Source organism: Charadrius vociferus, unplaced genomic scaffold (assembly GCF_000708025.1).
Source record: "Charadrius vociferus isolate BGI_N301 unplaced genomic scaffold, ASM70802v2 scaffold1086, whole genome shotgun sequence".
NCBI classification, from domain to species: domain Eukaryota; kingdom Metazoa; phylum Chordata; class Aves; order Charadriiformes; family Charadriidae; genus Charadrius; species Charadrius vociferus.
This window is the reverse complement of record NW_009648906.1, coordinates 152,959-167,628: the sequence shown is the minus strand read 5'-3', so window position 1 is coordinate 167,628 and position 14,670 is coordinate 152,959. Positions and strand designations below refer to the sequence as shown.

At 38.2% G+C, this 14,670-nt stretch overlaps 1 protein-coding gene across 1 annotated transcript in view; it reads left to right on the top strand.

Moving 5' to 3' along the window:
* The window catches only part of DCDC2 (doublecortin domain containing 2), a 72,044-nt gene extending 59,339 nt beyond the window's left edge, over positions 1-12,705 (top strand). The window contains exons 9-10 of the mRNA XM_009887220.1: positions 10,977-11,321; positions 12,595-12,705. Of these exons, the coding sequence (XP_009885522.1) occupies positions 10,977-11,321; positions 12,595-12,705 (456 nt within the window). The remainder of the gene's footprint in view (positions 1-10,976; positions 11,322-12,594) is intronic.
* Positions 12,706-14,670: the final 1,965 nt, after the last annotated feature.

Below are 14,670 nucleotides of genomic sequence, written 5' to 3'. Positions count from 1 at the left end.
GTAGCAAGGTGGGGGTTGCTTTCTTCTCCCAAGTAACAAGCAACAGGACAAGAGGAAATGGCCTCAAGTTGCGTCAGGGGAGGTTTCAATTGGATTTTAGGAAAAAATTATTCATGGAAAGGGTTATCAAACACTGGAACAGGCTGCCCAAGGAGTGGTTGAGTCGCCATCCCTGGAGGTATTTAAAAGATGGGCAGATGTGGTGCTTAGGGACATGGTTTAGTGGTAACTTGGCAGTGCTAGGTTAATGGTTAGACTTGATGATTTTAAAGGTCTCTTCCAACCAAAATGATTCTATGATTTACTATAGGCAAATCATACTGAGCCAACCTCTTTGCCTTAGTGATGAAATAAATGGCTCTGTGGATGAAGGGAGAGCAGTTATTGTCATTTATTTTGCTTTCAGCGTAGACTTCCATATTTGTAGGAGAAATTGAAAGAAATGTGATAGATATGGGGAAGAAGATATCCCTATGGAAGGTAGGGACTGGATTTGTGGGCTACAAAGCGGATGAAAAACTTGCTCATTTGGTGGGACTTAAAAAGTCAATTGGTTGATATTTAAGTGGCATCTGTTTAGGGATGTTGGTCCTTAGGGTTTGATAATAGATCTGATGCTTTTTAACATGTTCATTGGTAACGTGGATGATGGCATGGGATGCAGCCTTATCCAGGCCCAGTAGTAAAGCCAAACTGTCATTATCAGGGGATATGCCTTTCAGAGCAATCTCAACAACTTGAAGGAATGGGCTGACTCAGGTCCCATGAAGTTCAACAAAGAGAAATATGAAGTTGGGCACCTGCAACACGGTAACTGTGTCTTGATACAGTCTTGGCACAGGTAGGCTAGTAAGCAACTGCAGAAAGGGCCATGCAGCTCCTGTGGCTGACAAGTTGACGATGAGTCGGTGGTGCTCCCTTTTGGTGATGAGATTGACTGTGCAGGCTGAGCTAGTAAAACCACAGCCAGCACACCAAGGGAACATCATCTTCCTTGACTTGGCACCTCTGAGGTTGCATCTAGACTATTTTGTCCAGTTTTGAGTCCTTAGCAGTACAAGAAGGATATTTAGAAACAGGAGAGAGTCAGCAACACACTAAAAAGTTTAGGGTGATAGAGCTTATGACACAAGGAAAAGCTTAGGGAACTGGGTTTGTTTCACCTTAAAGTCTAAAGCAAGAGAAGGCAGATCAAACTGCTCTCTTCAGCTACAGATGGAGTAACAGAGAAGATGGAGCCAGGCTTTTCTCCGTGTTGCACAGCAAAAGGATGAGTCAATGGTCAAAAGTTGCAGCAAGGAAAATTCTAATTGGACATAAGAAAAATGTTTCCTACAGTGAGAACTGTAAGCACCTTCCTGTCCAGAGAGGGTGGGGAATCTTTGTCTTTGGTGATACTTAAAACTAAACCAGATAGCGCCTCAAACAACTTACTTCAAAGTTAGTGCAGCGGGGCACTGGCCTAAATGATCTCTAGACGAGTGCCCTGCAAAGTGGAGTGTGCACAGCCCAGGGGGTGTGCATGACAATCCATTGGGGTGCAGGAAGAAAATATTAGAACTTCAGTAGTACATGTTTATAATTTATGAATAAATAAATGTACATATATTGGGATTTCATGCTCAAAAAGTTTTTACAGATAGGGCTGTGCAATCAAAACAGTTTGGAGTCCACTGCCCTAGAGGTCTCTTCTAACATATCTTTTCTGTGATTCTGTAGTTGTTCATCTTTGATTATTTCAGTACTATAATCAGTTTTTTTTTTTAGTAAGCTTTGGTTTTTTGTGCTTACTATTTAGTTGGCTGATTTTTTTTTTTCAATTTATTTGTATTGTGTAAAAGAATACTAGACATATATACATCTTGCTTGTGTTCTGCTTTTAAAAAACGCCTGAGGGGAAAATAAAAGTTTTATCACCTTATACTTTGTGTATCAATTTCTGCCTGCATTACTAATCTGTACATTAACAAAAGCCACATATGAAGTTGCTGCTGTAGCCATTTTGAAGAATAGCACCATACCATGTGAAAAAAAAAAAATTGGATCTGTCAATTTTATTTTATGCTGCTGTTTCTAAGAAGGGTCATTCTCAATGATTTATTCACTTTAATGGGAAGGAGTTTTGCTCAGTTATTTTATAGACGTTGTTCTTGAAGATACATGAATCAGGCGATTGAAGCAGGCAAGAGCATGACTGTCCTGGTCCCTGAAATAAGGAATGCTACAGCTGTGCCTTTTCACAGCAAATACCTGCCCTGGCCTCAGAGACTTAGGTGCTAAACACCAGTGGGCTCATCAGCCTGTTAATTGCAGTTGTCCTCGTGAGGTGTTGTGATAATTAGGATGTGTTGGGTTGTACTGATAGTACTGACGTTGGGGAAGAACATGCTGCCTGTTGTCTTAATCTTTGTTTCTTATGACATCCTGAAGTATATCCTGCCCGGGTCTTGACAGTGTAATAATCAAATTGAGAAATGATTAGCCTGTTTACTGGCCTCTGAAGGTCTGTAAAGAATTCCTCTGGGTAGCATAAAGCATTTGACAGTGTAAATTGGGTTGTGAGGTCTAGTTTTTAGCCTGACTGCAATTCATACGAAATCCAAGAGCCCTGGAGATGGCCGCCTGACTTCTCCACGGAGATCCTACAGTGCAGGCAACAGCTCTGCCAATTCTGGCGTGTGTCTCACCAGTTCACTTCAGCCAGGGGATGGTGACCTTCACCAGGGAGGGGAGAATAGTTAACTCTCCACAACCGCTTCTGTACTTGTCAGTGGCGGCTGCGGCTGTTGATAGATATACCAGTGAACACTGGATGTACTGGCAAGCTTGCAATGCCAGGAGCTTGACTGGAACCTCTAAGCTTATGTACCAAGGCCCATACATTGTCCTCAGATGGAAATATTTTTCAGTTACTACCAACTGATTTTGCTACCTGGACAAGGAACTGGAAGCAAGTGTGCTGGGGGTGTGGAGTTGTGTGTGTGATGTGGATTACAAAATCAGTCATGCACACTATTAAAAATCTGATTTTCATATTTTCAGAAAAGCCAAACAAAGCACCAAAATTTATTGCAACTCAAGCCATGATTTAGTTCTCATTTTAAAACTTCATGTATAGTTTCCTAGGTAATCTGGCAGGAAGCCAGGTCCTGAGTAGCGCTGAGTACTTTTTATTCCCAGATAACTGAGGTTACTCAGACCTTGGAAGCATTTAGCATTTTACATGTTCAGGTTCTTATTAATGACCATTTTAAATAATTTTAAATTCTGTGATGTAAAGCTTTACAGATTTTTCTTATCTGAACTGCAGTTTCTGTTATTGCCAGAAATATGGAAAAGGACAGTCAGCCAGGGTTTGACTATCTTGCATAATGCATAAATATTTACATGCCAGCTTTCACTAGAATGCTGAGACTTCTGATATGCTATCATTTCCATCAGCCACATAAATGAGGTGGTGAAGACAGAACTTAGTCTTTTTTCTTTTTATGCACGTTCTCTGTCTTGCCATTTGAAGTACATGGTTGAACAAATGCCAGATTAGCCATTAACTAAACTTAGTGTGATACTGGCTAGACGCTTATATCCTATTCTGTAAAATGCTGTCTGCCAGCGGAGAACATATTAAAGGAACAGGATTTGCTTTACTCCAGACTAGCTGACAGTTGTAATTGAACATCAAGGAGGAAAAATCAGTATTTTGCCTAAAACCAAACCAGACCCTTCTGTTCTATATTCTGCAGCGAGACTTCAGCTTCCAAATACAAAATGGATAGTTTCTTCTTTTGACATGCAGACTTACTCCAAGTTGATTGTTTACATCACTGTGTCAACATCCGTGGGAACTGATGACAGACTATGAAATCAATTGTGCAAATAGCAAGGGAACAAGGTGGTTTTATTGCAGTTCTTGGTAGGAAGGCAGCAAAACAATACAAATAATTAAGTGTGTTACTTTCAATTTGCCAGTAATAATACAAATATATTCAAAGTAACTCTTTCTGAGATAGAAAATTTTCTAACTTGTAATGCTTTCAGAACAAACTACAACTTTTCCTTTAATTTTATGTAAGTTGTGAAATACAAAAGCAGCAGTTGGTAGTAACAGGATTGAAATAACACTGCAAGTTTGCACTGGTTTATCCATTTCCATAAGCATGATTGTTCTCCCATGCTGAGCCCTTGGGAGGTGGGGGAGGCGTGAAGGTTATGAGATACGAAGTTGTCCAGTGCATGACCCTTACAAGGAATTCAGGCATGTTGTTGTGCCAGCCTCCTTTGGTGTGAGGTATATGATACTGGCTATTAAGATGTAAGTGATGTAGAATGAATCTGTTGGGTTTGGGTGGTTTCCCGACCACCCCTCCCTGGATTCATTATCCCCATCTCCCTCTCCCTTTCTGTGTTTATTTGTAAAAATCATTGGATGATAAATTCATCTAACAGGCACTGATTTGGGTTTCTTTTGTAGATGTTCACACTCTTAGTTCTTTCACTAGCCATTTGCTTTCCATTATTACAGATGTGTCCACTGATTAATGCAGTCCTGATGCCACTCATTATTCCCTATTTCCTGGGCTGTGATGTGATATGAGATTGTGTAGCTCCCCTAGGTGCTCTCTCTGTAGCTGGAGTGTATCATCAGTGGCAGAAAATTTGCACCTTTCATTTGCAGTTTTCATTATGGAGTATACTTTTTGCTTTAGAGACCCAAGACTCACCTCAGGGAACAGAATAAAATGTTTATCTTCCCTATTGCTGAAGGCAAAATGTTAAAGCTTACATTGATTCAACATTAAAACAGGCTGACTGCTTGAAGAGACGGTCCTTGATTAAAAAGGCTAGAACTTTTCATGAGTAAACATTTTGCACTACAGCAGTAAGGATTTCAAAATGGCATGTGGAAAGAATACATGCAGAACTTTTTATGCTCAAATTTCACTACAAATGATGCAGCTGTAATTTAAGCCCTCTGGATTTTGAGTGCTGACAAGCCAGCAGATAAGATTTTTCCCTGCATGTTCTTTCAGCTCTACTGATTTACATTTAATTTTTTTTATTGTTTGTCTGTGTGAGATAGGGAATCTTCAGTCAGTTTCTGCATTGGATGACTGATTTCTGAAGCTATAGCAGCAAGGCCTGATCTTTAAAGGCCTGTGTGGCCAACTGTTGGAGGGCCTTCACTTCTTCCAAGTGAGGCCTGCAAACACAGCTCTGTTGTAAAACTGGTGTTGATACTACTTTGGAAAAAGTTTCCTCTCTCTGTGTGCACCTGTCTTGAAAAAACCTAGCAATCCTAGAGCAGACAATTTAAGCTTAGCTCTTAAATAATTTTTCATTCACTGTAGAAGAGTCTGTTTTTTCTGGAAAAAAAACATTGCTGTATTTTTGCAGGCTCGGTAGGGCTTCTTTTTAAAAGCTTATCAATCTTCTCATTGCTTACAGGGAAGCTCAACAGATCATACTGTATTGTAGGGTGTGAAGTTTAGGCAAATTTTAACGTACACATGGAAAATGTTATGGAAAAACTAGACATGATTTTCAGTGTAATGGAGAAAAATATTTTTGACTTAGGTACATCTTAGAAAAGTAAGGATCTAATCAGATGGTTTCTTCTCTGCCGTGGCCATCTTGTGATTAAGGAATTATGCGTTCTTCCAGTTACCACATAATGAAACTGAGGAATGGAGTTTGAAAAGCTTTTTTTTTCCTACACTTCAGGTTGCATAGTTTCCATTCAGTTTCCATTCATTCCAGTTAGACTTCTGGGTGCTATGATCTTACAAAAAGTTAGACTTTGTGGACTCAGATGCTGCATCTGTGGTACAAAGAAAAAAAATTGCATACAACTCATAAAAAGGTTGGAGTTTAAATGTTGAGGGGATAAGGACTTTTTTGCCTTCATGAACAACAGCGCATTTACTATGTGGGAAGTGTAAGACTGATGAACCCTTAACTATTCATTTGCTTGTTTTTAAGAGCCTGGGTTTTGTAAATGATGTGGAAGAGAAGAGGGCTGCTGTCACTTAGCAACCCTATCTGGTTCAGGAACAAAATGTTTTTCTGTTGGAATCTGTGCAGTGCTGCTACAAAGCATTCCTGACTGGGTAGGAGCAGGAGCAGCTCTGTTCTGGAGACATTTGGTGCAAAGTTAAGTGTTCCTAATGCTGCATTTGTGAGATGTATTTATGCTGGTATTTGTGACCATTAAGATTTTTGTTGTCTACCTCATTGTTTGTCTGTTGTGACCATTAGCCAAGGAAACATTTCCAAATGGCTTCAATAAAGCAAAATTATATTTTTGCATTAATGGTACAAAATAATTTCTGCCTTAAGTGATTTGTGATACTGCACTTTTCAATATTCTAGTATCAGTCATGTACAAATCTTCAGAGAGGTTACATTAGCATCCCTAGAGGAAAAGAAGCCTCAGTGTCTGAAGATTTCCTGACTTACTGCTTTTGAGTGATGATGGCATTTGGTAATGTAGCTCTTAATGAATGATAGCATGATCAGTGTAATTAGAATACATCTTTCTTTTTTAAACACACTGGTTTTGCTGAAATTAAAAATACCATCAAGCAATCATAGTTTTTGAATGCAAAATGAAATTCACTTTGTTCCTCATCAACCTGCTAGTAAGTCAGGAGGTTTCCAGAAGGCAGGCCGGGTCCATGTTTCTACCATGAAGTTGGGAATGACTTCAGTTATTCTCTGTGCCTTTGGTTGAATATGCCTTTCAATATACATATACAAGTCTTTTGTCAGTGAGTCTTTTTATTGCTAGTCCATGACAAGCAAAGAATTGTGCTCTCTTTCATGAAGGTACGGTTTGAAAACGAGTTATATTAACTACTGTACTTTCAACTGGGAAACTGCAAAAGCATCATCTTCACTTAAAAGATGCAGTCAGCAATGCAAGCAAGAAGGTTCTTTCCTTTTTTCTTGCACCCATACAAAAGGCAAAATTACAAACGTTACTATGTGTAGTTCTGACTATAGGAGGAATGAGGTTAATCCATCACAGTCACCGGAAGAGTCCCCTGTCCTAGAAGTCACTTACTTGTCTGTGAAAATTACCTCAAGGTAATGCTTCTCTAGTCCTGAATATATTGCTGTCAGGTTCAAGTTGTGCTGCTGTTTTTTTGTGATGTAGACTAAAGTAACACGTGAACACTTATTCTGTAGTTTGTTACAGTATACATGTTTAGTTACCCTAAACTACCCTGGGCTACAACTGGCTGGGTGCTTCCAACATGAATTTTTGCAATGCCCTTTGTTCTCTGTTATGATTCTGAAATCTCTCATGTCAGCATGTTGGTGTTAATATTTGATGCTCATGTTCATTTAGTTGTGTTACAAAGTGGTGAAAGACCTCAGTCACTCAGGCCTGGAGATGTAGTTGGTTCTCTGGACTTGAGATGCCCTGAGCCTTTATGGGAATCCCAGATGTAATGTCCTTGTATGAGTTCCTGTGAGCGTGCTGGCTGAAAGCTGAACTCTGACTTCTCGGGTGCAAAGAGGAGCAGCCAAGTCCCATATCTGTCTTGGCTATCCAACCAATGCATTCCATATATGAGGCTCTTGCGGGGAATATTCTGGTTATTTAAAAGATGACTCATAAAGCTAAAAACTAAGATGTGAATTGTCACTGCTTTTTCCTAAGTATACAAGATCATTGCTGACTTCTAGAAATGAGTGATAATTTCTGCAAGGACATGTAGGTCTGAATCGGCATACCTGTTTTGCTTTCAGTACACCCATCCTGATTTATTCTGTCTGGGAGAACACAGTTTGCAGTAACTTTGATGTATACATAATAGGCACTTTTTACAGTTGTAGGTGGAGGGATGGCTGGAGTGTATCGAATTCAATGAAAAGGTGCTTATTGACTCCAGGGGATTTTGAATTATACCCTGACCCAGCAAGCACTTTAATGTAGGCTTTAGCTCACTGTTTCAGGTTCACTGAGATCACTGAAACTGTTCCAGAAGGTAAAGTTAAACATGTACAACATTTACAAGCTTTGGACCATAAAAACCTCTGGTTTTCTCCCATTTTCTGTTTCCCTCCATGGATGTATATATGCACGTAAACATTCTCTTTCCTTAAATATGAAAAATATGACTTTTGCTAAGTAGATCTCTTGCTCAGTGAAGAAGGTGTACTTAAAAGAAAGAACGCTAATTTATGCATAGCTAATAGATCAATAAGATCTCAGTAGAAAGTATAAGACTTTTTCCGTAGAGAGCAATGTATGATTTGGTGGGTGATTTTGGCCTTCAGTTCCCTCTCTACAGTCCTGTCTTAGGTCTGCTGTGTATTCTGAAATGCATTGTCTGTGGTCATATTCACATTTCAAAGCCTACCTATGACTGTGCATGCAGTGGGAACCATACTGCATTTTAGATTACCTTGCGGAAGGTCTTTTCCTCTGGATCAATGTTGATTTTAACTTGTTTGCAATGTCCTTTCTAATGTAGTGTAGCTTGAAAGGAGATTAAATGAAGAACGCATTTTGCTTTCCAATTATTAGCTGTAAACATGTTCTTTTTGTTTTTGTCTGTAGTATTAATAACCATTGCAGTAATATGCTCAGCTATCTTGAAATTTTTCAGTTACTATAAAAACATTATACTTGCACTGATGAAATTTGTTTTACTGATCTTGATTTGTACTATTATTTTTCAGGCAATTTAGCTTCACTGGTCAAGTTAAATTAGTTGAAATTTGAATGCTATTTAATGCCAGTTCCTTGTGAGCTTCCAGTGAGTTTCTGGGTACAGTTCAATAACGCTGTGTTTGTCTTCTATGTTACTCAGTTTTAACTCTTAAAAAATTTGCATCCACACCTATTTTAGACAGATACGGTCTAATGAGTCTAGCTAGCGTAGCACCTTAGGAAGTTACTGCCCCTCAGATGTCCACTGTGCTTCTATGTCAAAGACTGCTTCTACAGCAATGAAACCAGTAAAGGCATATGCATTAGGATATGTATGTTTACACCATGGCATAAAGTCTGCGCGCCGCCTTCTGCAGTCCAAAATGAGCCACCATACTCTATAGCGGTCCAGGGAAGGGCAGATACCCTCTTCTGATTGTACCTACTATTAGGCAGCAACAAAAAGCTGGAAATAATAGTATCTTGGATGACTACAACAGTGGATTGAGAAAGCCTGGCTTTACTTTTCTTCTCTTCTTGCCCTCTCTTCATTTGGTGTTTGTAATGTTACAGCAAGCAGGTGTCATTAAGCAAAACCCAAACCTCTTACTTTTAGCTAGAAGTGTCTGGTGCCTGTGATTTGTTCTGCCTTCCCCTGTTTCTGGTCAGAATCCAGAGCTGCTAATTTCCTTAGCATAGTGAGAACAAATTATGTGTAAGACTAGCAGGTAACTTCTGGGGATTTATGCATGTACAGATTCTTTGCTATCTTTATGTGCTGGAGATTACCAAAGTTGGCTCAAGTTTGCTTTGGATGGTGCCTTCTTTGAAGGTGTCTGTAAAGACTTGGCCCGCTCAATGTTTATTTTAGTGGTAATAAGGCCAGTTTGATGTTACCAGATGAAAGTGAGTCAGGAAGGCTGAATAAAAAACACACAGAGACTACTGTACTTCAAAAATTACTTATGGAACCATTATTTATCTGGTCAGATAACCATGTAATATTTCTAGTAATTTGTCATTCTGTGGATTATCACAACACAATAACTTGTCCTTTTTGAAGCTGTGTCAATGCAGTATTGCGCACTGACATAGTAAAGTTGTTTTATGTTGCTACTTAGATACCAAAGCAAAAGCAAGGTGTTTCATCAAGAGGCTTCAATCACTCGTTGGTATTGCTGAATTGGCTTTTACAAATATGTTGAAGGTGATGACAGAATTCTTTTGAAATGTTAGAATTAGTGAGGGAAAGGGATTTTTAGAAGACAGAACTTCTAGGTCTGTAGCAGATAGCTGCTTGCATAAAGGAGTTGCTAATGATAGTAAAATTCCAAACACTTTTGATTAAGAGATAGTCTATTGCTCTCAGCTTGTTTGTTTTAGATTTAGAGTCTGATGAGGCTGTGTAGGAGGTAGACACCCTGTCACTCTTACGGAGTTTTCTTCTCTTCATTTTCATTCAAACCTTAGCACAAGTACATAAGTCATCTTGGCAGCGGGGGCATTGGTTCACTGAATAGTCAGGTGAATCTTCAAAGCTGAAACTGGAAGACAAATGACAAAAACTAGATAGTATGTGCATCATTCTTCCAGGTTGTCATGAAATGATGCTGCTAGCAGCTTTATCTATAGTGAGTTTCTGCTTACTGTTCTTCAATATGGGACAAGGTCCTGTTCCTCCTGTCTGCTGGTCCAACTCTGTGTAGGAAAAATTAATTTCTAAATGTCTAGCAAATCCTAACCTTGCCACCGTACGTAGGGGTCTTTGGGAAGGGGAATGATCTTATGGAAGTGACCAGTAGGTCTGCCTCATCTCTCTTGCTACTTTTCTGTGGATGCAAAGAAGATAGACTGCGCAAAAGGACTGATTAGCCTGGCATGGCCTGGTCCATAGGCAGAATGCTTCTTGGGGAACAGGTTGTGGGCTAGTGATGTATGATATTTTATTTTGACATGATTTTATAAACAAGTTTGTACTAAATGCTAGAATGATGGAGAACCTGGAATAGCTGGAACAAAATAGCTGTTGCTATATTAATTATATCTAGCTCCAGTTGTTTTGAGTATGGTCAAATGGATTAACCCAGTATAATATATTTAGATCTCACTAACACATTTTCATGTAGAATAAGAGTGCATTATGGGGTGTTAGTACTGGGGCATCATTTTCTGTCCATGTAGACAAACCTCAAATTAGCATACTTACTCCCCAGTAATGATGTAAGTGTGATTTTGATGTCTGTCGCATTTCAGAATTGCATGGAGCATTCTGATTAAAAACGCTTCATAATGCTGCTGCTTTTTCTTTCACCAGAGGCCAGCAGAAACTGTAGATGAAGAAGAAAATGCAGAAGAGGAAAATGACATGGGAGAGGAAGCATATAAAGGAGAGGAAGAGTATCCAGAAGTGAATGGAGAGGAAAATGGGGAAACCGTTAAAGAAAGAAGTGAAGTGGAAGAAAACAAGAAGAAATTAAATGAGAATTATGAAGATGAAGCAGAAGAAACGGAGAATGTTGACCAAGCAGAAGAGGAACTTACCCACTTAAATGGCAAGAAAAATGAAGAAAATGGTGAGGGAATGGAGCACTTGAACTACCAAGGTGATCTTCAGCCTGAAGAAGAAATGAAAGAAAAGGATTCTGACAATCAGAACCATGTGAGTGTTCTTTCAGTTTGTTGTTCTTAAGTTATTGTTCCTCATTCATCTCAGCCTTAGGCTTGTCAGCTAGTCTCTAAGTAGCTCACTCTTGATAAGGTCCTGAGAACATTTATGAGAATTTCAGTTTGTCGGAAAAGCTTTTTTCTGTCTGTATATGCCAGTTACATCAGTAATTACATTATATGCCCTCCAACTGAGAAAGCAGACCTTTCTTGCTATTTGATGAATCTGCATCTCCTGCTTTGCTGAGTATGCTGAATTTTGAAAAAAAAAAAAAAAAGTAGTAAAAAAAATTATTGCAATTTCCAGAAAAGCATAATCATTATATAGTTCCACACTGCATTGTCCTTTAGGACAGAGCAGAAGGGTGTGTTCATGAAATGACAGTTCCTCATTATTATGATGAGTTGACTTTAACAGAAGTTGCATTTCATTAAAAGGTTCTTGCCATTGCTTTGTGGAAGTTTCATGTCCTTTTCTGAGAAGTTGGAAAAGACAGTGGAGATGAACAAGATCCTCAAGGCAAGGGGCTTTAGTCGATTTAAAAGAAAATATGCCATTAATGTAGGAGACACAGTAACATGCCATTGGCTTAGATGGAAGCATGCAAACCAGAAAAATAAAGTGGACAACCCTGACTGTCAGATGAACTGACTAGTGAACGGAATGTGGAAAACAAAGTATTTTGTTTGATGAGGAGAACCCAGATCTCGTAAGGGTGAGATTCTTGAGTGCCAGAACAAGAACAACTTGCTGCATATTTGCTGCCTATAGGCTGCTGAAAAACAGAGTCGTTGTCTTCTTGTGACACTGGGAATGGTTTCTTGCACCTTGCAACTGGGTTTTCTTCTGTTTCTGTGTGAACATACAAAACCAGTTTTCAATTAAAAGAGCTGAGCAACGCAGCATTTGCTTGGGCCCTGAATTTATTCTATGCTTGTTATATTGATTTTTTTATTAGTTTTTAGAAAAGCTGAAGTTATTTATGGAAGTGAAGAAAGTGAGTAAGCATTCACTTTAAATGGATATGTGGGTAACTGGATGTTTGATGAAAGAACTTGGGGGCAATCTCTAATTTGAGTACTTTCTCCTTTGGAAGGTATATAAGTATAAGGTAAATAAAAATGTTAATGTGATCACTCTTGGAAAACATTCTTTCATGTTAAGAATACCTTGTGGATATTTTAGTACGAAGTGCTAACACTGTGTTGAAATGAACTGAAATCTTTATTACCCAATGAAGTAAACAATAACTGTCCTTTTTCTCTAGGTTGATTCCCATCTTGAAAAAACATCCACAAATCCAAGGGTGACAATCACCAGCCCACAAGAAAGCGAAAAAAAAAATGACCAGAGCAATGACTATGCTGCAGTGGCATAGATAGAAAAAGTGTAATGAAAATGACAGATTATAATACTGTTATACAAAGCATGCTATTTTTTGTGATTGGTAACTTATAATGGGAAGATAGGTTGAGCACCCACATATCGAGTCTTGAGATAATAATTCTATATGGACTGATATAGAAAACAAACATTAACAGTTACTAGAAGAACACAGATTTATTTTTACAACGTGACATTTTCTGATAGAATTTGAGCAGGTAAATACAAGAGTACTGTATAGTAGTATTGGAAATAAATTAACTCTTCTGTGGTATAAGATGGTTACCAGAAATAGAATAATCACAAAAATGACACTGTTCAAGAAAAAGGAAAAAAAACCCCACCCAAATTCAATGTCAAAACTTCTTTTCAGATTTGTTCAGAAAGAGAAACAATTTTTGACTTTTAATGAGGACATAAGTATTTTTTCCTTTAAAATTCCATGTGATACATACGATTTCCAGACATAACATTAAGATATAATTGGAATGCATTCCTCACTTAATGGACTTATGCCCACAAAAAATAGTGTACTATAATGAGGTCTTAGTCGTAATGTTACTAAATAGTGGATTTTCAATATATTAATCACAATCGTTAGTTTTTACATTCATAAATAACACTTACTTAGCTCTATAAATATATGTAGACAGCATACGATACTGCAGTTTGTTCCCGTTTACAGCAAGAAGTTTTGATTGTCCTGTACTGATTCACTAACCAGTGAATTACCATAGTGAAAAAAAAGTAAAGGAAGAGTATGTAGCAGATTAGTTTCAAAAGTTGAGATTGGATGGATTTGTAATTCAGTCTAGGTGAAATTTAATTTATTAATGAAAAAAATTAATAGGCCTTTATTCAGACTGAAATTGCCATGCAACCATGCTGCCAATGGAGCCATTTTAATATGAAACGTGTTAGGATAAGCCTGTCAGTTTTCTGTAAAAGTCAGCAACAAGTGCTGCGTTTATGAATCCTTTACATAGCCTTAATAGTTGGAAGTGTGTCATTATCTTTTTGAGCAAGCTGGCTCCTGATAGGCTGTGGCTTAATTTGCAGTAGTAAATAAGACATTGATCCACAGTATTAGTTCTTTTAATGACACCGATTCCATTGCTCTTATCATTTCTGTTAGTAATGGGAATAATTTGTAGTTCATAGAAATACAGCCCTGAGAATAATTTCATTAATTATACAAAAGAAATAGTGGGTTTCCTTATCATTAATGCTGGTAAATTATTACTATGAGAAACTAAATGCCATTTTTGTTGATTTCATGCCATTAAGACAAAAATTACATTTATGAACAAATTAACCTTGAAGCGCTGTTTGAGGAATGTGAAGAGCCACTTGTCATGACTGAAACTCATACAAACATCTTCACTTTTTCTACTAACTATTAAATATATTTTTCCAACGGAGTAGAAATACGTAGAGAACCTTTAGCATGTTTCTGAATATTGGCAATGTAAGTATAAAAAACATAATGTTAAAAACCATAGGAACAGGGTTAGAACAATTTGCCCTGTGGCATCTTTGAATTGTCTGTGATTCGTGTGTCCTTTGTTGAACTGTCTGACAAAGATCTGAGGGACTGTTACATTTGTGATGAGTTCAAAATAAGCTCCTAATTTAGCCAAGCTCTTAAGCAAGTATGTATGCTTCTTTTATTTGATACAGCAAGTAAGGCTCTGCTCAAACATCTTTGATTTCACTGGGATTTAAGAGGACATTTAAAGTTAAGCAGAAGTAAAAAAAAAAAGCACGGCCCCCAACAGAATGAGTAAAATAACTGTATGTGCTAGTGAGGAAAAATGACACACAGAGATCCTCTAGGTACCTTTATGTTTAATCCTGCACTGGAATAATATATGCAGTAGCATTAAAAGCCCTCAAACAATACTTAACCAGCCAGAGAAGGCAGCTCTGTCTCCTTGGGGAGCTTAGGGGAATTTACCTG